This window comes from Balaenoptera ricei, chromosome 16 (assembly GCF_028023285.1).
Source record: "Balaenoptera ricei isolate mBalRic1 chromosome 16, mBalRic1.hap2, whole genome shotgun sequence".
NCBI classification, from domain to species: domain Eukaryota; kingdom Metazoa; phylum Chordata; class Mammalia; order Artiodactyla; family Balaenopteridae; genus Balaenoptera; species Balaenoptera ricei.
The window spans coordinates 56092459-56119792 of record NC_082654.1 but is presented as its reverse complement, the minus strand read 5'-3'; the positions used below and the strand labels follow the sequence as shown (position 1 = coordinate 56119792).

The 27334-nt window shown below is 56.9% G+C and overlaps 1 protein-coding gene across 2 annotated transcripts in view; it reads left to right on the top strand.

Moving 5' to 3' along the window:
• ZMIZ1 (zinc finger MIZ-type containing 1) overlaps positions 1-27334 on the top strand; it is a 233578-nt gene that overhangs the window by 188304 nt on the left and 17940 nt on the right. Inside the window, exons 8-14 of one of the 2 annotated variants that reach the window (XM_059900907.1) lie at positions 8996-9140; positions 19233-19347; positions 20392-20609; positions 21565-21763; positions 22768-23040; positions 25772-25954; positions 26906-26983. In XM_059900907.1, the coding sequence (XP_059756890.1) occupies positions 8996-9140; positions 19233-19347; positions 20392-20609; positions 21565-21763; positions 22768-23040; positions 25772-25954; positions 26906-26983 (1211 nt within the window). Of the gene's footprint in view, positions 1-8995; positions 9141-19232; positions 19348-20391; positions 20610-21564; positions 21764-22749; positions 23041-25771; positions 25955-26905; positions 26984-27334 lie in introns of both variants that reach the window. The other variant, XM_059900906.1, reaches the window with a different exon arrangement.

The window sequence follows — 27334 nt, the reverse complement described above, 5'->3', positions numbered from 1 at the left end:
CCCCCAGGGAATGACATTTCCTGTAACCAGGGGGAAGTTCTAACCCCTCAGCTGCCCAAGCTGCTGAGGCTGCAGAGTCCTTCCTGCCCATCTGCCCACCTACCGGGCCCTGTCACACCTGCGTCTTGCGCACACCGGCTCTTGGACCTCAGCAGATCCACTTGCTGCTCTGGGCTCAAGGCCTTAATAAATGGGGTACTTGGGCAAAGTGAGAGCTCTGGAATCCCTTCTGTCTGTAGCCCACCCTGGTGGGGAGGGGGAGGGTCCAGGATGAGCACCTCATCCCACCCACGGCACCTGCAGGATTGAGAAGGGGTTGAGGCTGGCTTCAGCCTCGAGAGACATGAGCTCGCTGTGAGGCCAGGGCCGAGTCATGGGGCAACAGACTTCAGAAAGCACAAGCGCTCACACCTCTTTTACATAGGGCCCAGAGAGGGAAGGAAGTTACCTGAGGTCACACAGGAAGTTGGTAGCAGGCCAGGGACAATGCACTGGGATGGTGCTGATTCGTGGGAGTAGGAGGTGGGTAGGAGGCGCGCAGCCATCTCCTGGGGATACGTCTGCTCTCAGATAGGTGACATCCTGACTGGGGCTGAAAGGGAAACCATCCCAGACCAGCAGTGGGGCTGCTGTCCTGCGATGTGACTGTCCCTGGCCCTGACCCTTTGGGGTCACGTGCATCCTGTGCCATTTCCTTGGAGGAGATGGTCCAAGAGAACCGGCAGGGAGGGGCCCCTTTCTCTGTTTCTGGGGCACCCAGCGCTGGTGGGCACAGAGGAGGATGGGCAGGTAACAGTTCCGTGGACAGCTCTGTTCTCAGGGGTCATGGATCAGAGCAGGACTCCTGACCTTGGCTCCTGTCCCGCCTCCTGCTGGACACACAGGTGCATGGGGACTGAGGAGGGGCCGAAGGTCTGCCCGCCGCCCAGGCACTCCAGAGGCAGGAGTCTGCCCAGACCGGCCGCCTGCACTGCGTGGCCTCAGAGCTGAGTCAGAGTGAGCAGCTACTGGGGCTCAGTTTCGTGGGGTCCCGGGTCTGCCCAGCTCAGAGTGTCTGGCAGAAGAAAACATTGGGTATGGGCACCACTGGGTGCTGGGAAGCAACACTGCCCACCCAGAGAGCGCCCGGGGTGAAGCAGGTGATGTAAGCCTGGGCCCGAGGCGTGTAAGCGTTTTCTGTGATCCTCTTGGACATGGGTGACAGAAATTGTATTCTGTTTGAGCAACAGTATGTAGATGGGGAGACAGAGAAACCTCCTAATAACAGAAACAACAGTTTATTCTTATGGTCCTTCCTGTATGCTCGGCATCATACTAGCATTTTACGTGTATTAGCTTGTTTCATCCTCATGACGGCTCAGGAGGTAGGTAATATTTATTATCCCCAGTTTACCAAAGGGAAAACCAGAGCACAGAGAGCTTAACTAACTTACCCAAGGTCACACAGCTGCTAAGTGGCTGAGCTGGGGCTTGAACCCAGGCAGCCTGGCTGGAGTCTGTGCTCTTGGCCACTCTGCCTTCTAGAAGCAGAAGGTAGTCAACATTTCACAGCTTCTGAGTTTCCAGTTGAGACACTGGCACAAGACTTGCCATCTCTCACATGTGGTTTATTTTATTTATTTATTTATATTTATTTTTATTTATTTATCTATCTATCTGTTTATTTATTTATTTATGGCTGTGTTGGGTCTTTGTTTCTGTGCGAGGGCTTTCTCTAGTTGCGGCAAGTGGGGGCCACTCTTCATCGCGGTGCACGGGCCTCTCACTATCGCGGCCTCTCTTGTTGCGGAGCACAGGCTCCAGACGCGCAGGCTCAGTAATTGTGGCTCACGGGCCCAGTTGCTCCGCGGCATGTGGGATCTTCCCAGACCAGGGCTCGAACCCGTGCCCCCTGCATTGGCAGGAAGACTCTCAACCACTGCGCCACCAGGGAAGCCCTCACATGTGGTTTAAAGCTCAGGCCCTTCCTTCATCTTAGGGCTCTTCACGCCAGGCCTGTGAAGAGAGGTTCCTCTTACTGTCTCCCCACTTTACAAATGAGATGGAGAGACCAGCCCAGGCCTGTGTCATCTCAGCAACCCCCTTCCCCCTCCCCTCTTGGGCCCTCACCATTCCTCCATTTCTCCGCACAGATCTGTAGAGTAGAACCCTGGTCCCCAAGCACAGGCAGGAGTCTTCACTGTTTCCCCCGCACCACCACCACCAAGCTTCCTTGGGCAGTGGTCCCAGGCAGGACCCCGTGTTTTAGGAGATGAAAGAGGAAGGTCAGAGGATAGGAGGGTGTGGCCTGGGCCCGGGAGGCAGGAGGAGGAACAACAGCAGCATCTCCAGGGAGCCCTGGGTGAGGTGCTCTGGGATCATCGGTGTGATTGACGGATCAATAGGAACGCCAGTGCCAGCGCATGAGTAGAGAAAAGCCAGGGCTGCAGCTGGCCTTCCAAGTTACATGAATGGATGTTGTTTCTGTAAACTGGTTATCTTTCATTCCCCAGTTTGGAGTGAGTGGCCCACTGATGGGTGTGCATGTCACAAAACAGGTGTCAACTTGACTTGGTTGTAGATATTATTTGATGACAGCCCCAACCTGGACACATGGTGATAGGATTCCATTCAGGGCTGATGGTCTTGGGGCTGGGTCCCCACCCCTGAGGAGTGGGGAGCTGCTGGCAGGTTTAAAAGCCACAGGGTGCCAGGGTATTACCCTGATCGACTGGGTCTCAGATGCAGCGTGCCCAGTGTCTGTCCGTCTCTCCTGTCTTCTGCACATTGGGTTATGTAGCTGCAATTCCATCTGTTAGTTGTGTGTTGTCTGCACAGCCTGTGCTGGGTGCCAGGGTTGCAGAAGTGAACCCCTCGAATCCCATCGTGGCCCTCGGGGTTCATGCTCTCTCTGTAGAACCCCCAACTTGCCCCAGGGTAGCCCAGCTCTCACTCATTTCAGCATCCTTTGAGCATCTACCGTCTCCCAGGCCCTGTGCAGCCTCTGGGGACACAGATTGGAAAGAGGTGAACAGAATACATTTGTGGAAAAATTCCTCTGGCCGCCTTATAGAGGGCGGGTTGGCAGGAGGCGGGATTGGAGACTGAGATAAATGATAGGACGTGCTTGTCATAATTCAGGAGAGAAAGGACAAAGCTGCAGAAGGTGATAGGAACAGGCAAGAAGCAGAGGGGACAGACCGCAAAGATAATCAGGCTACAGTGACCCATGGGTGGGGGGTGGGGGGGGCAGTGCCCATCATCCGGAGGTGGCGTGAGGTGGTCCTGGGGATTCGAGTGGATATGGGAAGAGGAACTCAGATGTGCCAGGGAGGAAAGGAGGGGAAAGGGGGAGGAGCCCAGCGTGGAGGACTGGTTCTTCTGCCTTGACTCACCAGGCCCATACCAGGGCAAGGCCCGTACCAGGCTTCCCTGCTGGGAAAGGGGACCACCAAGCTTCTGCTGCCACTTCAGAGGGTCTTGTATGGATAGAGTAAGCTGATGGTATGAAAGCATTTGAAAATGTGTCATTAGTATATTTCATTGACCAGTGAACCCCGTTTGCATGTTCCCAGGGGCTCTTTCTGCCTCACTCTGACTTCCTTTCCGCCATCTCCCCCAGAAGCATGGTTTGAGGGCCCGCCGCCTGGCAGGCATACCTCCTGAGCACCCCTGAGTCCTGCCCCATCCCTGGGTCTCAGAAGCCCTCATCCCTCCCTCCCTCCCTCTTCACACACACACTCTCTCACCCACACACACTCCCACACTCAGAGTTCCTCTGTTCTCCAGCAGCCTTTTAGCCGCTAAGATGCCCTTTGATACTTAATACGCCTTTGTTTCATTTTGCGTGTAGCTTCCCGGGGCTGCAGCGCATTTGGTAATTCTCCTGCCTGGCCCTTACACCCAGGTCTCTGTACCCTCTTCCCCAGTCTGCCTTTCATCCTCCCTGCACCCCCATGCTCCCATCCCTTCCCGATTCCCAGACCTTACCAGGAGTGAGTATCCAGGCCTCTCACTGTCTGGATATCCGTATGCTCACCTCCATAGGAAACAAATGCTGCTTGCTTTTTTTTTTTTTTTTTTTTTTTTTTGTGGCCACATGGCTGCCTCTGGTTTCTGACTCCTTCTTAAGCCCAAGTCCTGCCTGGCAAGGGGCAGTTTTTTGCACATGCCCAGGCGAGCTTGTCTGCCCCTTTGACGCTCCGACTCCCAGACTCCAGCCTCTGCCACCCCTCCACCCACAAGTGGCTCATTGTCTGCCGATTACTCTGCCGGTTTGGAGGATGCAGCTCCACCCTCCCTCTCTGGAGCCCAGGCAATTCCCAGAGGCAGCCGTGCAGCTTCTTCCTTCTGCCGCCTCTCTCAAGTAAGACTAGCAGCCCCATACTAGTTCATCTGATCAGCCCAGCCTGAGTATCCCTTCTGCCAGGAGCTGCAGGTAGAGGCAAATGCAGGGCCTGTCACTGTTTTCAGGGAGGGCACATCTGGGACAAGCCAGGACTAAGATGCCCCTGGGCTCTACTCCAGACCTTCCTTCATTTCTACATCTGGTTTCCTTTAACTTGTCCCTAAAGGACACTGAGGTGGCTGCCAGCTGTAGGGGCAAAAGCTAGGGAGATCTTGGGGAGCAAATGTCGGGAACTTGGCTCTCCCCTGGTGCCCTCCCTCAGACCTGCGTCCTGTGCCCCTCCTGATTCTCAGACCCCGTGCTCATTTCCATTTCTCTTCCAGAGAAGTCCGTGCTGCCTTACCATAACACCCTCTGGTGCAGGGGCCCCTAGATATGTCTACTGGATCCCATTAATAGGAGATGCCCCCCTTTGTCACACACACCACTATTTCACGTACTACTAGGAAAGAAAAACATACCACCAGTCACACCATGGTATGGCATCGACTGTAAGACACGTGCTGCTGGCAGATGACTTAGTTGTTTAAGTCCATGGAACCCTGGTGTCCCTTGCGGCTTCCTGGATAAACTGCAAAGACAAGTGCAGGTAGTGGGAGCATGAGAGGTCAAACTGTCGTGTCTTCTCCCTGGCTGGAATCCCCTCTCCCTTCCACTGACCCCTCAGGGCTGCTGCTGTGTGGTCAGAAGTGGGCAGAGACACCAAAGCCCATCCTGTTGGTCACTTATCTACCAACCAAGGTCAATAATACTAATCGTCATTGTGTCAGTAGCAAACATGCGTAGAGCACCTACTCCATGCCTGATGCTGTTCCTGTGCTTCGTGGTGGTAACGCAGCACATCCTTACAGCTGCTCTATGAGATGGGGAGTAGAATTGCCACCACCCCAGTTTAGAGCTGAGGAAACAGGCACAGGAATTTAGGTGACTTGCTCAAGGTGTCACACGGGTGGTAGAGACTGAGCTGGGATGGGTTGTGGAGTCCGTGCCTCACCAGCTCTTTGGGTGCTTTGTGAATGCAGAGGTGGGTGTACGATGGAGGGGTTACTTTTCTGGGACTGCTGTGAGTTACAGGGTCCTTTGGGCCTCCGCCCACCCTCCCTCCCTTTTGGCTTCTGCTTGGATGCCCATGCGGTTGACTGACAGTACCAATTTATAGCTCATGTCCACTCTCTGAGGCAGGCAGCTCCTGTTAAGCCCATTTCACAGATGGGAAGACTGAGCTCCAAGTAGTGAAGCAGCCTGTGTGAAATCTCCCAGCTAAAGAGTGTCAGGGCACAATTCAAGCCCAGTCCGTGGAGCTCCAGAGCCAGGGCACTTAGTCCCCGTGTCCCACAGCCTGCTCGCCATTGTCCCCTCTCCTCCCCTCTCCTGGGGTGGCGTAGACACTGGTGCTGCCTCATCAGAGAGGCATGCTTGGCTCAGCCGTGTACAGACAGAGCAGATGCACACCCAGACACCTACCGCGCCAGGCTGTCTTTCTGTCCTTGCATAATCCTCTACCTGCCTCTGTCTGTCAGTGCTCCTGGGTCTCTTGAGTTTTTGGCTGCAAATCCCCATGTGTTATCATTAACCGATGTTTGCCTCGGAACAGCTTGTGTTGGTTCACGCCACGATGAGAGCCTGCCCTGCGTCCGTCCGCCATGCGTCTGCCCACGTGGCCTCAGTGCCAGCTGGCCACTCGGGCCAAGGGGGTGATAGGTGGTGCCTCCCTCGCTCCCTGTCCTTTCCCTCTTGGTTGTAGGAATGTGGCTGTCCTGGCATCTGTGTTGTGTCATGGCTGCCGAATACCCACAGCACATCTGCTCACAGCATCCCAGACCCTCCCCAGCCAGGCCCCTCTACACCACCAGCCTCCCTTTATTCTCTCTACAGAAAACCACTCCACTAGCAATAGGAAGACAAGGGCCGTCCTTGACCAAGTAGGCGGGTGGCTTGTGACACAGGAGGAAAGCTCTGAATGCCCCCGCTGTGCCCCCATCCCCTCCCATGGCGTGTTGGCCCCAGGAGGAGCGCGGGCTGGGAGGGGTGGCCGTGGGCAGGGCGGGCAGCAGGCGGCACCATCTGCAGCCATCCTTTGTGCTGGCAGCCGAGCGATCCCTCCATCGCTGTGATCCGCCGGGCCTCGTGCTTGGCGTGCAAATGAGTTTCCAGATGCCCGGTGCCCCCCCTGCACAAGAAGCGGTAACTAGGGGCCTGGGAGAAGAATGGAGCAATCTGGAAATTCATTTCTGTTTGTTCCAGCCTCGCTGAATAGGCTGCTTCTCCCTCCAGCTGCGGCAGATGTGTGCTGGGCACCCGCTTCAGGGGCGTTTTGCCACGGTTTCTGGGTAGACACACGCCGGGGGGTGGTGCCTCTCCTCTCTGGCACCCTCCTCCCTGTGCAGGTGGTGGTATGGTGAGGCCCACAGAGAGGGGCAGGACACAGCTTTTAAGATGCAGCTCGCCCACTGGCACCCCCTCCTGGAGGGAGAAACAGGTGCCCCGTTGGGAAGGGCACAGGCTGTATCTCAGCCTTGCGTGCCTCTTTGGTTGAGCATTTTTGCACACCTGGTGACCCCGGCGGGACCCTTCACCACCCCACCCCATTCTCACAAAAAGCCCTTCTTTTGTCCTTTGGTCCCCAGCAGACCCCTGGGAACATGGGCACCTCCCTCCCAGCCAGCTCTCAGCAGGACTCGATGGACGGGGTTCTCCTGCTAGTCCTAAAATCTGCCTCCTAGCCCCTGCCCACCAAGTGAGGGGCAGGAAAGAACCTGCTGCTCCTAAAGATGCTGGGCCCCACTCACTCTGCACTCCTGACAGAGATTGCCTGGGCCATGGGCACGGGCAGAGCCTGGCAGGGTCTCAGAGGGTCCCCAGCCCTGCCTCTCGGGGCCTTGGGCTGATGGGGCAGCCTATCCAGGATCTGAGCGGTTTGAAGTGGCAGCCCTGTGCTGCCACCCCGGGGCCTTGTGTGTCTGTGCGTCTTCCCCCAGTGCCTGCTGAACGAGGTAAGGGGTGTGATTCAGATGAGGCCCGAAGCGTTTCTCGTTGAATCAGAGGGGCTAGAGACCATGGCCTCTTGGTTTTGGCCTTTTGAAGAGTTCCGTCTCCTCCCCCACATTCTGGTTCAGCCTTGGGCTTCACCACCAGGATGTGCAGCAGGGGCACCATCTGTGTGTCTGCCGCTCTCTGACCGTGGTTATTGTGCACGAGTGACTTCACCTGCCTGAGCAGTGAAGCAGTCCGCTCATCTGTAGATGGGGATAAGAGCTGATATCCTGCATCACGTGGGGTGGATTCGAGAAAAGGACACAGGAGCATGTTGTACAGCGTCCAGATGGGAGACCCTGGAAACAAGCAAGTGGGCTCTGCATCCAGCCAAGTGGCTGAGCAGTCCTGGTTCAAAAGGCTCCTGGTTGCCTGACCAGGTCGACGCCTTCCAGAACTATCAGATCAGTCTGGCTGATTACTCATGGCAGGAGTGAAGCATTGGCTGGGCTGTGATCAACGCTTTTTGCTTCCACAGTCTCCGCAGTTTCCCCTCCTGCCCCTGACCACAGCCCTGGAGGAAAGGCAGGGCAAGGGTCATTACTCCTCTTTCCCTGCCAGCAAACTGAGGCCAAGAGAGGGTCTGTGAGCTCCTAAGGGTCACACAGCGAGGTGGTGACAACCCAGCCTTCCTGACTCCTGACTTCTTCCCCAAACCTCAGCTCCCGTATGCGCTTTGGAAGGACTGGCCAGAAACACTGACCTTGAGGGTGCTTTTGGCCTCTGGTGGCTGCACCGGCACAGTTCAGGATGAAAGAAAGTCTCCCAGCACCCAGTTCATTCCGGTTGCTTTTCTCCTGGTTTCCAAGGCCTCCTTAAGCCTGGATGTGGAGGATTCTCCTGTGCTCCTGCCTTTGGTGCCCCTGGCAGACTCTAGCTCAGCCCCTGCCCCACCCCTGGGCCACTCTCTGCCCTGGAAATCCTTTGTCCTTTCAAGCATCTGTGCCCAGCAGTGCAGGGACCAGTCACAGGTCTGACCGGAAGGTGGGTGCACGCGTGCTCAGCGAGCAGGGCACTTTTGGGGGAGGAGTGTCAGGGAGGACCCTGCAGGCACTCCTGGGAACGTCAACAGGTTCCAGGAAGGATCTGGATTTTGTTTAAACTTGTGATTTGGGGTCCCACCCATGGGGAGGAAGCCATGTTGAGCCCATTGTCCAGAGTCCAAGGTGGGTGGGCTTCAGTGAGATGTCCGGGGGCGGCCAGCAGTTCCTGACCTGGGCCCAGGGCACAGATCTGTGCTTGGCCCCTCTCCCCCTCTCCGGTCTCCCCTTGGCACTGCCTCTGCTGTCTGCTCTGTTGTCTTGACTCTCTCCTCTTTGCCGTTGCGATCAGCCCTCCTCTGATCTACTCCTCCAGTAACAGCAGCTTTTCAGTCCTCCTTCCTTTAGGTGTGTTAGCCCCACTATACAGGTGAGAACACTGAGGCCTCCTGAGGAGGCTTAGTGACTCTCCTGGTGTCACACCAAGGTGGAGGCGAAGCCAGCGTCAGGAGCACCCAGTCTGGGTGGGTGAGGTGGGCTGGGCACAGAGTGAGGTGGCCGAGGAGCCTGCTGACCATCCCGTCCTTCCTTGCAGCCCTGCTGTCCTCCTGGTGCGAGGAGCTCGGCCGCCTGCTGCTGCTCCGACATCAGAAGAGCCGCCAGAGCGACCCCCCTGGGAAACTCCCCATGCAGCCTCCCCTCAACTCCATGAGCTCCATGAAACCCACTCTGTCGCACAGGTGAGTGGGCATGCGCCACCAGGGGTGGGTCCGGGGCCCGCTTGGGTGGATGCTGGACAGCCCCCCTTCAGGCCCCCAGGTCTCCTTGGAAATGCCCCTCAGGTGGGAGAACTGGGGTGGGTGCCCCTGAACAGCCGGGAGGATAGTACGTTTTCTAAAATGCAATTGTCGTGTTTTAAATCCTCGTGGGTGAGCGCTGTTTCTCCCCCATCAAAACAGAGGCTGAAAGCTCTGGGCTTACCCAGCCTGACTGCTTTGTCCCTTTGGTGGAGGGCTGTCTCTTCTTCAGGTTCTAGACTTTTGGCAGAAAGTTAGCCTTCCTGAACCCGGAGCCTTCCCTCTTTCCTAAGCAGGGTCTTAGGCAGGGCTGGAAGGGGCTCAGGAAGGTCACCGGGCTGGTGGTCACAGCCCAGGCCATCCAGACAGGAGCCGAGTGTGGCTGGGCCATCAGCACTGGGCAGGGCCACCAGAAACCCAGCATCACTGGTGGGACTGGGCTTGCCAGAGGCCAGCAGGCACTAAGGAACTGTCCAGTCTGCCCTTCACCAGCCTCAGAAGGAGCACGTGGTCAGGACCAGCAAGTGCCCCAGTTCATCATCTCCACGTCCCTCGCTGAGCTGGGGATGTTCTCTCCGAGCGCTCTGCGGGCTGACCCTGGAACAATGGGGCCTGTCATGCTGTCTGCTCTCCCTGTGCCCAGAGCGCTCTGTAGGACACCTGGGTCCCACCATCGAGGCGCTGCCGGGAAGTCTGGTACTGGCCACGCTTTGTAAATCGAATTAGAGGCGGTTGATTCTTGGAGCCAGAAGGGAACTTAGAGTTCTTCGGTCCAGCAGCTGCCCGAGCAGGATGGTCCCCAACATGTGGCTGGTTCCCCGCCTTGGTCAGACCCTTCTCAGGGTCACTGCCTCGTTACGCCCTCGGTCAGGACTCTGACGGCTCTGATGCTTAGAATAGCCCCCTTCTGTGGGTGTTTCTGAGGATGGGGTACTGTTGGCATTTGGGCCAGAGTAGTTTTTTATGGTGCAGGGGTTTGCAGGGCATGTCATGTCTTGGTCCCTGCCCACTCGATTCTCCTAGTGACCCTCAGGCGTTGCTAAAGGACTCTCACACACTTGCGGGGTGGAGGTATCACCTGTGGTTAAGAACCACTGCTCTAGAGAGGCAAAACCCTCTTCCGTCCACCTTCCCCCTCTTGCCCCCCGCTCGGCTAAAAAGCCACAGGTCTTCTCCAGCTGAACTGCTGCCCAGCCGCTGAGTACAGGCTGTGGCTGAGTGCAACCCAAGCTGCACACTTTGCATTTACCCTTGTTACCTTTTAGCTCCTTAACTCTCCATCCTGCCAGAGTCATCCTGCCTCTCATCCTCCCACGTCTCATGTCCTCAGCCATCCCTCCTGCAGGTCATTTCAGTAAAGCTGCCTCTGATGGCGTGCCAGCCCCTCCGGGGACCTGCCACAGACCCGCTTGGCCGTGACCGCAGCCAGCGCTTGGCCAGGTCTCTGCTGAGTTGAGCTGGAAGCATGAGACTGCCTGGTCCTAGGGTTAAACAGATGAAGGGTGTCTCTGCTGCAGAAGCTGACTGTCACTGGTTGGGGAAATAAGACTCAGTGAGGCAAAATTGGGAGCTGGCAGATGGAGGCAGGGTTAGGGTGAGTGACAGACAGGTTGGCTTTGGGGTTCTCTAGGAGGAAGATGGCCAGGGTGAGACAGTCAAGAGGCCCAGAGGATATGGGCCTTGACCTTGAAGGACTTGGGCTGGAAGCTGGGCAGATGGCATCCTATGAGTTCGAACTGGCTTTCCCAAGAAATGCTATGGGCTAAAGAGCCACTGGCTGGTACCCAGTGCCCTGCCACCCCCACCCCCACCCCCCACTTCAGCCCCCTGTACGTGCCCATGGAGTGCTAGAGAGGGCGAAGCAGGTGGCTTCTCAGAGAAGGGCGAGCTGTGTGCATTGGAAGATGCGCTAAGTGTTGATGGGTAACAACACAGCAAGGTGACAGGCATTCTGGACCGTATCCTACACCCCAAGGGCAGAACTGGAAGGGAAATGCCCAGAACAGGACAGTGACTTGCCTAAGAACACACAGCCCGGAAGGGGCAGGGCGCTGACCCACACACAGCGCTCTGCCCTTCACCCTCCCACTAGCCATTCAAGACCAGTGACGTAGTATCTGGTCATTAACCCGACCCTAATCCACCCCTCGCCCTATTTCCCGATTTATAGTGGGACAGTTGAGACCAGAAGGAAGTATCATCTGTTGAACAAGGCCCAACCCATGTCCATTCAGACCAGGGCTATTCCGAGGGCACATTGTGGCCTGTGATTAGAGATCGGCTGCTCTCTACCTGTAACTTCATGCATTTCCCCAAGGTGGGGAGTCCCTCATTTCCAGAGAAACTCCAACGGGGTGCATCACCTTCTAAGTCCCTCATGTAATTTCCCAAACAAGAAGGAAAGGAGGTGGAAGAGAAAGTCAAATACTGTCACAGCTAGGAAAGTCTTCTCTGCCCGCCCTCCTCCACAGCTGTATTGAATGACTTGGAGGAAGGAAGCTTCTCTTCCCCCTTCATTAAGGAGACCTCAGGCGGGGGGCGAGCTTAGGGACCCTGCGTGTTCAGGATTTGGTGCTCGGAGGTGTGCGGCTATTCCAAGACTCAGGGGTCCTTGTCTGGAGGTTCTGAGGACAAGCCAACAGGAGAGGGTGAGGGAGCCCGGATGCCTGAAGCCCCAGGCCGGTGGGCTGGGAGGCTGTGACTGTTGCATTTCTGTAGTTCAGGCGTCACGGTCACATCCATTACAGGCCATGGAGGTCGGCCCCACAGCATCAGTCTGTGAGTTGGGGCCTGCGCCCATGACCCCTGGAGCCAGCTTCTGAGCGTGCCAGCGGTTAGGAGGAATCCTGGGTACCCACACGTTTGGCTCGCGCTCTATGGTTTGTGGAGCAGCCTGTGGGCTCGTCCCCGTCTGGTCCTGACCACTGAGCCGTCGGTGTGCCATCCTCCCACTTATAGAGGTGCGCAGAGCACCGCACAGGAGAAGGGAGGCCGGGAGAGGCCAGCCCAGGGCAGGAAGGGGCCTCGGGCCTGCGGCCAGGCAGCAGGATCCCTTCATAGTCCCTGCAGTGACCCAGACTTGTGGCCAACAAATATTTCTGCCTTCTCCCAGATTTTTAGTGAGTGGCTGAAAAAGCCATTTGTGATTAGCACATTGTCCATGTGCAAATCAGTGCTACAACAGTAATGGAAAGCCTAATAAATCTTGTTTATACTCTTAATTTGATTACAGTCAAAGTCTACTAGAGCTGGGGAAGCCTCCAAGACCAAGGGGTGCCACCCTTCCCCTCCAGGTGAGGGACTTGCAACCCCCAGAGGAGAGGTTCCTGGGAGGGGCCTTGGGGCTCGCCTCAGATTCTGGGCACGGCCCTGTGCTCCCCTCCAATCCTGAGCAGGGCCCTGTGTGCTCCACTCTGTATAGCAGGCAGGGTACAGGCCCTGGAGCCAAGCTGCCTGGCATCGAGTTTCAGCTCTGCCATCTTCTCGCTGGGTCACTATGGGCAGCTCTGTATCCTCTCTCTACCTCCGTTTCCTCATGTGTAGCCATGGAATAACAGCACAGGACTTACAATACGCTTGTTGCCAGGTCTGGACACAGGGAGCCCCGTGGACAAGTCATTATTCTCTGAACCCTCAATCTGGGGCCATCAGACTCAGATGTGCTCATTCACGGTCAACCGACAAAGAAGGGATCAAGCAAAACTGACTGCCGGTCCTCTTCTTTCCTTGGTCCCATCACACCACCTTCACCACTTTTCATTTTTAGCTCTTTTTTGTACAGCCGCACCGAAAGCTCAGTTTGTAATAGACCCCTCTTCTTGCCCCCAGGGGAAAAAAAAAAAGCAATGAAAGGGAGACTGAAGGATCTATAAATCCATCAGTTCCAGATTGCCAAGATGCAAGGATCTTTTCCTTTCCTCCTTCCTCTTGAAAAAATTTAAAACCCTCTAATACGCAGTTAGCTGCACCAGTTCCTCTCTGAGTTTCACCGCAGGGAGGGAAGGAAGCGGTCCCCACTGATTGTGATGATGGAGAGCGCTGCTAATGGTCCCCCTAAATTAAAGATGGTGGGAGCGTCAGCTCCTCACTGGCTTGGTGTGTCATTAGTGGTAACGCTACAGCCTTGCGCAGAGACGGGACCAGTAGAGCTGGATGAGGGAAATTAATTAAGGTCTGACGATACCCTTAATAGGAATTTGTTATTTCTCCCAAATAAAGTGGCTGTGAGAAGTGCAAGGGAAGAAATAACGCAGCCCTTCCTCCCACTTCCCTCCATGAATGTCTGTGTAGACACTTTCACAGGAGGTGCCCGGGAACCAGGAATCATCACTCTCTCTTTACTCATTTTCTCATAGTTAGCAAACATCGGTCAGTGCCCATGGGGCTGGCAAACAGACATGTAAACTGTCTGCTGTAACTGCAGTGTGAAGAGCTCTTTGTAAAATATATGAAAAGAAGTGCTGAGGGAACAGAGTAAAATGCCCTTGGTGGTCTGCTTAGGAGAGTCACAAAAGGGAGCATCCAGGCTGGGCTCTGAAGTATAGGTAGGAGTTTATGAGAGAAAGGAAGGCAGAGGAACACTAAGGAAAGCCTCAGAGGCTTGGAACATATGTTCAACAGGCAGGAATGATCTTGGAACATATGTTCAACAGGCAGGAATGATAATAACACCCCCTCCCATTGATAGCCTATTTGCAAAACTTCTAAGCACCATCACTGTATCATCAAGCAAATATGGGTACCTACACCCCAACTGAGCTGGAGAAATGGAGAGAAAAGTATAGGTACAGTTGAGCAGAGACTGTCTGCCAGGCACTGTGCAAAATTTTACCTGTATTTATATGTTTCATCCTAAGAATATTAGTATTAGTCCCACTTTACAGATAAGAAAGTTGAGGCTGACTTAGGTAACACGGCTCAGGTCATAGAAATCATCAGTGGCCTACCAGAGCCAAGGTTTGACCCCAAAGAATCTAAGTTCAGAGCCCAGATAGTTAACCACTGTGCTTTGAGGCCTCCCTCTGCCATTTGAATATTAGCTTAAAAAATGTTTAGTCAGGGTCCTTGAATATTTGCCAGTATACTCAGTCCAGGCCAAAGCTAGTGATTTGATGTATAAAGTGTTTTTTCCTGGGACACTATTTGGGTTTTGTGTGCAGCCAGTCTTTGAAGCATAACTTACGTCTCCTGTGTGCCTTCACTGGCTGACTTCCCCAAGAACTTTTAGGAAGTTATGCCCCTTCTTGGAGTTCTCGTGGACTTCTAGATGGCCTTTGTAATGGATGCTTCCTTGCATTATCGCCATCTTTGTACAGGGAAGCGCCACCTTACTGGACCCTAAGCTCCCTGGCACAGTGGCCAGGCCCACTGTCAACCTTACCCTTGACTACCTCTGGGAGCCTGTGAGCCTCAGATCCTAAGACATGTGTCTGTTGAGCCCACTTCAAGGGATTAAATGAGTTCTTGTGTGCAAGTCACTTCACACAGTTCCTTACATGTAGAAGCCACTCAATGAATCATAACAATGGTAACAGCAGCCAGTAGTTCCAGGGTACCCAGGTGTATTAGGCCTTGCCTTACCCATGTGAGCTCACCTAATCCTCATGACCGCCCTCTGAGTGAGGGGCTCTTCTCATCCCTGGGTGTGGCGAGGGATGGCACACTGAGGCATAGTGAGAGCGAGTAGCCACTTCATTAGCTTTCCTCTGTCCCCCTCCCTGGAGGGCAGGACCTCTCGCTTCCTGGGTGCCGGTGCCCATGTGGTCACAAGCACACTGTAGGTGGTCAGCAGTCAGGCTTAATGAATGAATGCATTCATTCATTCTAAGGCATCCCTCTGAGGTCAAGCACAGAGAGGTGGTGTTTCTTTCTGGCACTTTTATTAGAAGCTTCCTGAGCCCTGCAGGTGTGTGAAGACATCATGCCAGGCACAGGTAGCCAGAGGACCTGGGGCTCCTGGGGCAAAAAGAAAAAGGCAGGAGGGCTTTCGCTCAGGCTCCCACTTGGGCCCCAGAAATGTGAGGAGAAAGTGGAGTTCAGGCCAGTAGATGGGGCGAGGGCTTCCTGGAAGAGGTAGCCTTTGGAAGAGGAGCCTGGAAAGGATGAGTGGCATCTTTCAGGGTGAGGACAAAGCATCCCAGGCCAAGAAGAGGCACAGAGGTAGGGAAGCAGCTGCCCCTGTGTTGGGAGTTGCTTGGCAGGTAGAACACTGCTGAGAATTCTAGTGGCTTCTGGCACTGGTGCCTCTGTAGGTGGAACAGGATTCTTGGGGCAGGTTTGGCTGGACAGGACTGTGGCTGGGGGTGGCTTGTGGCATGAGACCAGACCATGCTGGATTGCAGGTGTGCAGAGCTGGGCAGGGCTACTAAGAGTGGGTTCTCAGATCCCAGGGGTGCTGGCCTCCCTCTGAACCAGGTATGGACAGGTGGAGGGAAGTGGTTCCCAGTGGGCAGCGCTGAAATGCCAGGGACCTCTGACCTGGCCTGAGCATGTCTGCTGGGGAAATAGTACTTGCAGAGGAGGGACACAGCCTCCGGCCACCCCTAAGCCCCTAGGCCTCCTCTTCAGCACCCTGAGCCCCTCCCACCCTGGTAGGGCCCAAGAACCTGGCTGGTCCTTGATCCTCGGGCACTGGGAGCCAGGCAGCCCCGCCCGACAGCAGTGTCTGTGTCTGGGCAGAGACGTCGGCAGGGCTGACTGCCACCGTGGGCCCATGGGGGCGAGTGCCTTTTCCGTGCCAGCAGGAGCCGTCTCCCCAGGAGATGAGTCACAGCCCTGTCGGTGCGGCTGCCACTTCTGCTTTTGCAGCAGGTGCGAGTGGGGGCGAGCAGGTCCCCGAGACCACCCTACACGCATGTGCCCGTCTCCCCCCGCACGCGTGGAGAGCATCGTGCCAGCGGGGCCTGTGTGCGCACGCGCACACGTACGTGTACCCCGCGCACGCCGGGTGTGCACCTGGGCTCTGGGGTGAACCGTCCAGCCAGACAGTGGAATGCCCAGTTTGGGAACCTTGGTTAAGTTTGCTTCTCACTGAGCTTGGGGCGGAGGGGACAAAACAGGAAGGAGCCGGTTTCCGCCCACAAGGCCCACCCACGAGCTGCAGGGCAGTTGGGAGCTTGCTCGAGGGCCTGTATCCCAGGGAGCCGGGACCTCCCCGCCTGAGGAGGTGAGGCAGCAGCTGTGGGTCCCCGCCAGGCTCCGAGGGGCTCCCGGGGGGGCTCTACTTCCTGAGCCTGCCAGGTGTGTACCTCGGCTGGAACCAGACCTCAGCCTGGAGGGTTGGTGGGAGCTTATGGGGCAAGAGTTCTGGGGAGAGAGGACAGACTCGGGCCTAAGCTCTGCTCGGTTGCTGGGGTCCTGTGTTGGGTCCAGGCACACCTAAGGTGAGGGCCCCGAAGGAGGGCGGGTGTCCAGGGTCTCCTCTTTGTTGTTTAAAACCATAGCCTGCAGGGCCTCCCTGTGAGACTGTCGTGCCATCCCTGGGACCAGGTGGTGCCCCCGGGTCCCCAGTGACCTCCTGGGAGAGCGGGGCTTCTTCCAGCCCAGCTGCGCTGAGGAGCAGGCCCTGCTTGTTTTCCTGTGCTTCTCTGCCCCATCCGGGCTCTCTGGGTTCCCAGGCCCCCCAGCAGTGCCCCCAGATGCAGAGAGTGTGAGCTGTCGGTCACCTTTGGCCTGTGCACCTGGGCCTCACCCCCTTTCCACTGACCCACATCACATCTGGCCTGCAGAGGCGGGGGGGCGGTCAGGCTGGTTCCCTGAGGACAGCTGCTCTCCCTGCAGTTCTAGACCTGCTGTTTCCCCCCAGAAATCATGAGTAATGCTAAAGCCTGTGTCACTTTCCAGTTAAGAAAGCCTTTTTGTCTGCAGTCTCCTCTTTGAGCCGCGTCAGACTTAGGCCACAGAGGCCCATGTTCAGGCTAGCCAGCCTGAGATCCACAGTAAGGCGCACATTTACCCCGAGCCCAGAGCACACATGTGCTCGTGCATAACATCAAGAAGTCAGTTCGAGGGATGATATTCCTCCTTACTGTGTGCTCACACTTGATTACTTTCTGTTTTATTCCCTCTTTTTTCCCCCTCATGGTTCAGTGTCACAGCACACTCTTGTGTCATGACCTGCAGTTTGAAGACACAGAGTAGAGCGGGGGTGGGAGTGTCTTGTTCTTATGCCCATTTAACAAATGAGGAGACTGAGTGCACACAGGCTCGGAAACTTGCACCGGGGCCCTGAGCCAGGGAGGGGCAGGTGCAGGACTTGTACCCACAGTACCAAAAAAAAAGGCCAGAGTGAGAGGAAAAGGGATTGGGGCTGGGGGGTCCTCTTCTCCCAGGAGGTCAGGATAGCTGCTCCGGTGAGGTGACTTCTGAGCAGAGACAGGAAGGAAACCAGGGGCTGGCCTAGCAGAGAGGGTGTCCAGGCAGGGGGGCAGCAAGCAAGCATCAGTGACACAGTCCTCCCTCCAATCTGACCCAACTTGACCGAGGGCCCCGCCTGGCAAGGAGCAGGGCACAAGGCTCAGACCCCCGGCGCCCCTCTGCCCACCTGTCATGCAATCCTGCGCCTCCTTCCTGGAAGTCTGACCTCTGGGCTGGTTCCCCACACCTCCATTCCCAGTTGCCCCGACCTCTAGGGCTTGGGCTGGCTGCTCGGCTGGGGTATGAGTCAGCTTTTGCCTTCTGCTGACTTCCTGTGATGAAGGCACAAGTCAGACAGAGGCACAAGGTGCTTTCCTACCAAGCCACCCTCCTCCAGAAGCCCCTTCTCCCACCTGCCCCCACTCCCCAGCTACCCAGCAGTGCTGCCTTGCAGGCCTCACCCCCGTCGGGATGCCGTGGGCAGAGGTGGTAGCACAGATGTGAGTGCTCTGCTTTTCTGCTCTTTCTGGCGCCGTGTCTGGGATTTTCTCTCGGTAAGAGGTGCTGGAGAGTCAGCGCAGGACCGGCTCCAGGGGAGAGGAAGCCCCAGCCCAGCACTCCTTGGGGGCTGGCACCCCTGGCATGTTCTTTATACTGTGACCTCGCTGGCTCCTTCTCGAGCCTGTGCCCCTGCTCCTCTCCCTGGGGTCTGCTGGACCTCACTCTCCATCTGTACCATGGCAACTAATAGAAAGCCATCTCTGAGCACTTATGGTATGCAGGGCTGGGCGTCGGGCCTTCTGATCTTTGGGGGCTCCTCGGGAGATGTCATCAAACAAGGTGGGTACTGCTGGGACTACAGAGGAGACTGGGGGAACAGCTGGGGCCAGGAACTCCCAGAGAGGTGGGAACCAAGATGGGAAGCAGGGTAGGCTGGGATTAGCAATGGGGTAAACCATTCTGCTGTGTGAGTTTGGACTCTGTGTGTAAACACTGGAAGCCATTGAAGGAAGGTCTTTGATTGTGCCTAGAGTCTTAGGTGTTTGAAGGAGATTGGCTTGGCAGGGAGGTGCGCGAGAGATCGGGGTGGGAGCAGGGGAGGAAGCACAGCAGGTAGGCCACTACCTGTCATCCAGGAAGAAAACCTGACATAAGGAGGCTCCTTGCAAAGACCAGATCAGCCAGGCAGGGCGGCCACCTCACTCTGAGGGGTCAGGAGGAAGGGGAAGAGCTGAGACTTAGACTGGAGCCCTTCGGACCTTTTCTGAGAAAGGACGGGGTAGCTTTGAGGGGAAGCTGGTGCGAAGGAACCAAAGCTGTTTCTGGAGAGCCACCTAGAGCAGAGCATGGTCGAAGGCAGAGCTTAGATTGAGCCTGCAGGTCTCTCTTCCTCCGTAGCATGGCCTGTGGACTTGGGCTAAGGTGAGACAGCCATGGGGGTGGCACGTCCACAGTGATGGGGGGAGAGGTCGCTGTCATACGATCAGTCGCCTTACAAGGTGCACCTGTTCTGCATTGGACACCATGCCAGGCCTAGGGGATCCAGAACGGACTGAGAATGGGGGTCACCTGGGCTTGGCTGGGAGCCGCAGAGCATGGTGGGGTTAGTAGATGGGGCATGCCTCCGTCTGCGCCTGTGTCTGCAGCCCCTGAGGATCCCCACCCTGTCTCCCTCTGCAGTGATGGGTCGTTCCCCTATGACTCTGTCCCTTGGCAGCAGAACACCAACCAGCCTCCCGGCTCCCTCTCCGTGGTCACCACGGTTTGGGGAGTGACCAACACATCCCAGAGCCAGGTAAGAGCCTGTCCTCCCCCCAGCAACAGCCCCTCCCAGGCGGGGTCATCCCTCGAACCCTGAGGCGCTCGGGTCACCATGCCGTGCTAGCCCTGCTCACTCTCCCAAGCTCTCCCCGGCTGGAAAGACCAGCTTTCAGGGCACACCCAGCTGTGGACACACCTCTACCCAGGATGGGTCCACACCTGCCCCAGGAGGATGGCCCCTGGCCCCTGTGCACTGCCCCAACCCTAGGGCCTTCCTGAGGGAATGTTTTTCACCTGACACACAACAAGGGGTTCTTTCCTGACCTGCATTTACTTTGGTTGGATAAACAGGAGAACTTCCTGGGTATTATTGGCCTCAGGGCTCCAACACCTGGGGTCTCTGACCCTGGATGGCCTGGGTTAGATTTCAAAAGATTGAGCCTAAAACTTGTGACAAACTCCACTCCACGTCCCTATCAACCCTGCCTCCCGCTCTTGTTCCTTCCTCTTTCCTCCGCTCCTTCCTCTCCTTGCTACTGGGCCTCTGCCACGGCCACATGAAAGGCTCAGGGCTGCTTGCCGCCCTGGAGGGAGCCAGTGCGCTTACCTGTGGTCTCGGGCCACAGGGAGCCCCTCGGCCAGGACCCTGCCGCCCTCTAGAGCTGGTAGGTTGGGCTTCTCTTTGCCCTCACAGAGCAGCAGCCCAGGGCCTCTGTGTGGCTTGACCCTTGGGCATCCAGATGGCTTTGCAGGGCAGGAGGGCTGAGAAGTCCAGAGATTTCCCACCTGCCACCTGGTGCTGGACCAGCCTCACCTCCTTCCATCACAGGCTGCAGTGCTCATCTCCGCTGCCTGCTTCCAGGCTAGGTTACCCCCCTTCTAATCATGTATATACTATGGCAACCGTCCGTGCCCAGATGAAATTAAAAAGCCCCCCCGCCCTTTTTCTCCTCCTTTCCTCAGTCGTCCTTCCTCTGTTTTGCCTCTGTCTCCACCCCCACCCCTGCCATTTTTCCTTTTCCCTCTCCATGCCACCTGGGGTACCCACTTGGATGACAGCCCCTCTCTCTGCCCACAGGTCCTCGGGAACCCTATGGCCAATGCCAACAACCCCATGAATCCAGGCGGCAACCCCATGGCGTCGGGCATGACTACCAGCAACCCCGGCCTCAACTCCCCACAGTTTGCTGGGCAGCAGCAGCAATTCTCAGCCAAGGCCGGCCCCGCTCAGCCCTACATCCCGCAGAGCATGTACGGCCGGCCCAACTACCCTGGCAGCGGGGGCTTCGGGGCCAGGTGAGCAGGGAGCAGCCTTCGCAAGGGGCACATCAGCCCTGCCTTTCCCCTCCAGGCAGGCTTAGGAGTCAAGTGTGAATCCCAGCACGTGCTTCCTGGCCTGGGAAGCATGGGGAGCCTGGCGCTCCCCTTGTCCTCAGGTATCCCATGTGCCTGCGGGGCACAGTCATCTCCCACCCTGGGGGCTGGCCGGCAGGCCAGATGCTGCACAGCCGGGGTGCATATTGAGAGCCGTCAAGCCCGTGGGGTTGAAGGGCTGCAGTTGCATTTCTCAAATGACCCTTCTCTGTGTCATGTCTTTATACGTTGGGAGACGCTGAGAGCTGGGCGGCAGGAGGGTCAGCTCTGCTCTGCTGGTGTGGAGGAAGAAGTGCAGGGCTGGGGTTCCTCGGTCCAAGGCAGGGGGAGGGCAAGGAGGGGCGTGGGGCGGGGCAGAGGCACCCCATTCCTCCTCTCGCCGCCCGCCCTGCTCTGCCCTGTGGCCTCACCCCTGCCAGGCAACCCGGGGCCAACCGCAGCCCTGCCATGTGTCAGCGCAGTAGGGCCTCGTGGTGAAACCCAGCTGCATCCCCACCCTGCCATCCCCTGCCGGAGGCCGTGGGCCGGTTGCTCGGGTTCTCTGAGGCTAGGTGTCGTCCAGAAGGTGGGCTGACGGGTGTGGCCCAGGGCGCCATGACCTAGTGCCTAGGAGCGATCACCGACTAGCACCGGGTGGGGCTCCAGGAACACAGCAGCTTGGCGGCTTGGTGGTTGCCAAGTGGCGCGAGGGGCTGACAACCCCCAGGAGGCCCCTGTCCCAGCCGGGCTCTTAGTCTAGACCTCCCCGCTCTGTGAGCTATGGACACAAGGGCCTGGAACGGCCTGACCTCTCCCTCCCCGCCCAAGGTGGGCGTGTCATGGGTTCATCTTGAGATTCAGGGCAGCATCTAACTCTCCCTTCTTCTCTCCCTCGCAGTTACCCTGGGGGTCCTAATGCCCCTGCTGGCATGGGCATCCCTCCGCACACCAGGCCGCCCGCTGACTTCACTCAGCCGGCAGCCGCTGCCGCAGCAGCTGCAGTAGCAGCAGCAGCGGCCACGGCCACGGCCACAGCTACGGCCACTGTGGCAGCCTTGCAAGAAACACAGAATAAGGATATAAACCAGTATGGACCGGTAAGGGCCACACTAGTCCTGGGCCACTCAGCCAGGCAGACAGCCCCGGGGATCAGAGCTGGGGTGTTGGTGTCTGTGTGCCGAGGGGAGCTGATGGCGTCAGGGTGCACTTAGGTTTTCTTAGAAGCTCAAGGAGGGGCGTGTGTTAGGGTGTGGGCGTATCAGTGTGGTTGAGAGTGGTGGGGGTGTGTTTGGGAGCTTGTGTTTGTTCTGTGTGTGTTGGTGGCTCGTGTGTGTCTGGGTATGGGGAAAGATGTTCCATATTCCAATCTGGGCCTCTACTCACCAAAGAACAGGCTATGTCTAAAGTAGCCTTGTCACCAGTCTGTCCCCCCCGGTGGCCTCTGAAGACCAGTGCTCTCCTAGTCATCCCATTTGTGTATCCTGCCCAGGTCCCAGCTCTGCTCCCCTGACCTTCAGAAGGATGGGGTGGGGTGTGAGGAGAGGGGGAGCCCCCCTGCAGAAATGCAGGACAGGCGTGGAGGTGGGAAGTCCAGGATGGGGACAGCAGGGCAGGTGGGCACAGGTGGGAGCCGAGGCCGCCTCGGACTGCGGATGGAGGGTGTGTGTCCATTGGCTGAGGAACAAGGGTGGGGCCGGGGCTTCCAGGAAAGGGGCCCTTGCCTCCATCCTTATCCACCTCCATTCTCCCATTCCCCCCGCCACCCCTGCACCCTCTTTCCCGTTCCTTGCCTGCCTCCCTGGAAACGCTGCCTGTGCATTGGAGTGACTGCACCCCACCCCGTAACACCCCTCGGGCTGCATCTTTCCTGTGCGGCCTGCAGAGAGCAGCAGTGAGCCCACGAGGCCGGTGGTGCTTTGGGACCTGGTCACCAGCTGCAGCCACACAGGAAAGTGCCCAACCTCCAACCCCGAACCCCCCACTTCCCCCACCCTTCCTTCCTTCCCTGCACTTTCAATGCATGTGGCATTTTATTCTTTTTTTTTTTTTTTTTTTTTTTTTTTTCCTTCTTCTCCCGTTGAAGGTCTGTTCCTCTTTCCAGATGGGTCCCACCCAGGCGTATAACAGCCAATTCATGAACCAGCCCGGGCCTCGGGGGCCTGCCTCCATGGGGGGCAGCATGAACCCCGCAAGCATGGCGGCTGGCATGACGCCCTCGGGGATGACCGGCCCTCCCATGGGCATGAACCAACCCCGGCCACCCGGCATCAGCCCCTTTGGCACACACGGGCAGCGGATGCCCCAGCAGACCTACCCGGGCCCCCGGCCCCAGTCCCTTCCCATTCAGAGCATAAAGAGGCCATACCCGGGAGAGGTGAGTGTGACAGCTGGCAGCCGGTGGGCAGGGTGGGAGGTGGGGACGACACAGGTGCTGTGGGTAGTTCCTTGAAAAGGGCATGGATTGACCTTCGGGAAACCTGGACCAGAAGGCAGAATCTTAGGAGTCAGGTGCTCCTGAGTTTAAGGTCAGCTCTGGCATTTCACATACAGAAGACCTTGAGCAAGTCACGTCACCTCCTGGAGTCTCCGTTTTTTCTTTTGTAAAAGGCACTGACGATCCAACCCACCTCCTGGGGCTGCCTGGGAGTCTTGAGTGAGGGGATGTACGTGAAGCGCCTGGCCCTGGGCCGGCATGGGCGGGCACTTAGCAAGCAGTAGCTGCTGTTAGGACTCTCTTCTGTCTTGGCATAGACACTAGCTGGGCGACTTTGGGTAAGGAACTAAACCTCCTTGGGTCCCCATTCCTCGCACCCACATGAGGGCACCTCACACCCAAGAGCGAGAGATGAGACAAAACCCTGTAAAGATCTAAAGGCCGTGCACATGAGAGAAGTGACTGGAAGGCAGACAGCATGTTTCTTGGGGCTCTGTCGGGAGGAAGGCTGCCCGTTGGGGTGCCCAGCCACCTCAGCCGCGAGATCAGTGAAGATCGAAGGAAGCAAACCCACACCTCCTGTCCTCCAGGAACCAAGACTTCAGCAGGAAAGATAAGGTCTAAGCTGGAACTCACAAGGGAATGATGCACCTTGGGGTGTGTGGAACTCAGCGTGAGGTCAGGAGAAGGATTTCTTGGAGGGGGTATCACAGGGCCTTCAGCGAGCACCCAGAAAACGGGTTGGCAGCAAATGGCCTATGTGGGTACCTGGGTAAGGATTTAGTTCACCTGCGGAAGACACAGAGACCCCAGAATCGTGGCGCCTGCACACGCTCCTCGAGAGGCCCACTTTGATTCCTCACCTGGACAGAGCCCTTCCCGAGCATCACCCAGGGCTCTGCTGGCTCACCTCTTCTCAGGTTGGCTCCACCCCATCTCAGAACTGCGCTTGGGCTTCCAGTGCGTTTAGAGCCCAAAGACCCTGAGTTCCCTGAAGGTCTATGTGCTTCCCCTCAGCATCCACCTTTACTTGGGCTAGAAGGTGGCTTGGCCACTGATGGGGATGTCCTGGGTCCAAGAGGGGAGATGTCAGGGACATCCTCAAACACCCAGGAGCCGGGGTCAGGCCAGACCCCCTCCAGGTGAGCAGCAGCTCAGGGAGAAGCTGGAGAAGGATGGCAGCTCCCGAGGCCCTGGCTGTCCTTGGGGGTGGGGGGCCTGACCCGTGGGCCTCACTCCCATGCACAGCCCCCACATGAGTTCTGGGCCCTCTCAGCCCCCTCTGTGCTCAGACTCCCGGCATTCCCTCTGGCTGGGCTGGGAATGCATCGGTCGGCCCAACCTCAGCTGCTGGCACCCAAAGAGGCGATCACAGAAAAGGCAGCAGAATTTCCGGTCATTAGCCTGACGTCAGCCCTGTGCCTGTACCGGCGTTAGCTCCCCAGCTCTTACCTGTCACAGCAGGGCACACCAAAGGCTCTCAGTTATCTTTACGAAATCATCCTCAATAGACTGCTGGTACTACCCAGCTACAAAATGCCCGACACTGGGCTGTGACACCGGTGGCCACAGCCTGCAGGTCCTGACCCCGTCTGGGAAGACTGGCCTCACCTCTCAGTACACACTCATAGAACCTCTGAGTTGTCGGAACCTGGGGGCGGGGGCGGGGGTCAGGTCACCTGGTCCCGCAGAGGGACTAGTGGACAGGCCCGGGCTCCCCTTCCTGTCCTGCAGTGATGTGGTGGGAACCCCACCATCACACAGAGCAGCTGCCATATCGCAACAGCGCGAGCTCCGCAGAGTTCTTCAGCGCTGACGCAAACTGCCCTCTTCTGCCATTTACCCCCTGCCCTTCTTTCATGTGTTGAGCAAGTATTAATTGCAGGCCTGTTCTTTGCCGTACACTGAGACACAGCTGTCTCCTGGACCTCTGAGCCTAGAGGGCAAAAGAGACAGTTAATAGACAAGAAGTTTCACAGACGGGGAAGAAGCACTGACTCTGCAGGATGTAATGGCCTGGGGTGCCCTGCGAGTCACCTGATTTTACAGACAGGGAAGCAACTGGAGGGTGGGAGTGGCTCTCCCAGGACAGCGATCCTGCCCCTCTCTGGAGCTGTTGCTTCCCCCAAGAGGGGCTGCCTTGTCCCTTCACCAGCCTGGTTCTCCTGACCTCTGCACCAGTAGCCCAAAACTAAACATCAGTTTGTTCTGCTCAGTGTGGGGTACGGGGACAGTGCCTCCCAGATTCAGCCTCAGAATGCAAGGGCTGGGGATCACCTTTCTGGAAGTGCATCCTGTTGTCTGTCACATACCAAGCACTAGGGGAGACCCAAAGGGGGCTTCAGAATCAAGCACCCTCATGATGGCAAGAGCAGGGGGCTCTGGAAGTACCCCCAAGCTCAAGGGGCATGGAGTTTTGAGAAAGACAGCTTCATGGGGAGGTGGCCCTCGAGCCAGACAGGCTGATGTAATGTCCCTGGGTGTCAGGGCAAGAAGGGCCCCTGGCATCATCTGGTTCAGCTGCTCTCCTTTTCAGGCGTGGCGGGCATTTTCTGGGTGGGTGGAAAACAGCAGGGACAGAGGAGAGGAGGTGGGGCGTCCTGGCATCTGGTGGGCAGCTTGGCTTCGAGACACTGATGACCTTTCCCCGCTCCTTTCTCTGCCACCATAGCCCAACTACGGAAACCAGCAATACGGACCAAACAGCCAGTTCCCCACCCAGCCAGGCCAGTACCCCACGCCCAATCCCCCACGGCCGCTCACCTCTCCCAGCTACCCCGGGCAGCGGATGCCCAGCCAGCCGAGCACCGGGCAGTACCCGCCCCCCACGGTCAACATGGGGCAGTATTACAAGGTGAGTCCCGCCACCCCACGGGCCCCTTCCCTCCTTACCGCCTCACCTCCCCACCCCTGCCTGTGTCATCCTGACCCTGGCTGTCACCAGGGGGCAGGCGGAGATTTCTGGATGTGATCTCATGTGCTCAGAGCTGTGCGTGCAGTGGCCAGAGTGACAGACTGGCTTTTCTTGGTTCCTGTTCTCGTGGGGCTCAGATGATGGTTTTCCTTCTCCTTTTACTATTTATAGCACGTACGAGATAATAACAATGAAGGAAATATTTTTTTTTAAGTAAAAGCACCCACCCCGATATATTTACGTTTGATTATAGACTTTGTCCCCACGCATGTGGACATCAACCGTGTTGTATAGTTGTTGTTACGGTTGTAATTTTGAATCTGTTTCTTTCACTTGAACACAGCGTGTCCCTTACTGCTACACTCCCCGTGGTTGTCACTTTTAATGGCTGCCTGACATTCTCCTGGGAACCACACCACATTTTATTCTTTCTGTTGGACATTTGGGTTTTTTCTGAGTTTTCACTTTTGAAATAGTACTATAATGAATGTTTTCAGGCACGTAGCTCTTTCCTTCTTTGGGATTATTATAAAGTACATTCTCAGGAGTGAGGAAGACTCTGGAAATATTTTACACTTATTTGCCAATGAATCATGCCAACTTACATGACTACCCACCCCTTGGCTTACATGGGCTTACTATTTTTAGCCCGACTGCAGCACACTAGGTGTTGCTATTTTTATAAACTTGCTCAATGAGTAGCTATGGGCAGAGAGAGGCAGAACACTGACCGTGGCAGTGGTGTGCTCTGGCCCCACCGCACTCCCCACCCCAGCACTGGGCGGGCCTCTTCAGCATCCCCTGTCCTCCTGGAAGGTTTTCATTTCAGGAGGGAGAGCAGGGTAGCCTTTCTGCCTTCCGTTCACGGCATTGTTTATCTTGCTTTACCAGCCAGAGCAGTTTAATGGACAAAATAACACCTTCTCTGGAAGCAGCTACAGCAGCTACAGCCAAGGGAACGTCAACAGGGTATGTTTCAGTTTCCATCTCAGAAATTATAACCCACGTGCACTATGTTAGAGGGGGCCTCACTGTTCCTGCCCCAGCCCTTCTGGACATTAGTAGGGTCGTCCGCTCCAGGGCCCAGAGATGCTTGGAGAATCTGCATCTCAGATGGGTGGGCCAGGGATGAGTGTGGACCTGGCCAGTCCTGGGAAGAAAACAAGGTGGGGACTAAGAGAGGAAGGGAAGGGGCTCCTGGAGATGCTTCATGTCTGACTCCATCTGGGGACCCCAGTGGGGTGGGGTGGCGATGAAGGACATGGCCTGGAGTCATGATGTGGGCAGCGGGAGACCTGGGATTGTTCCTAGCATTCCTCT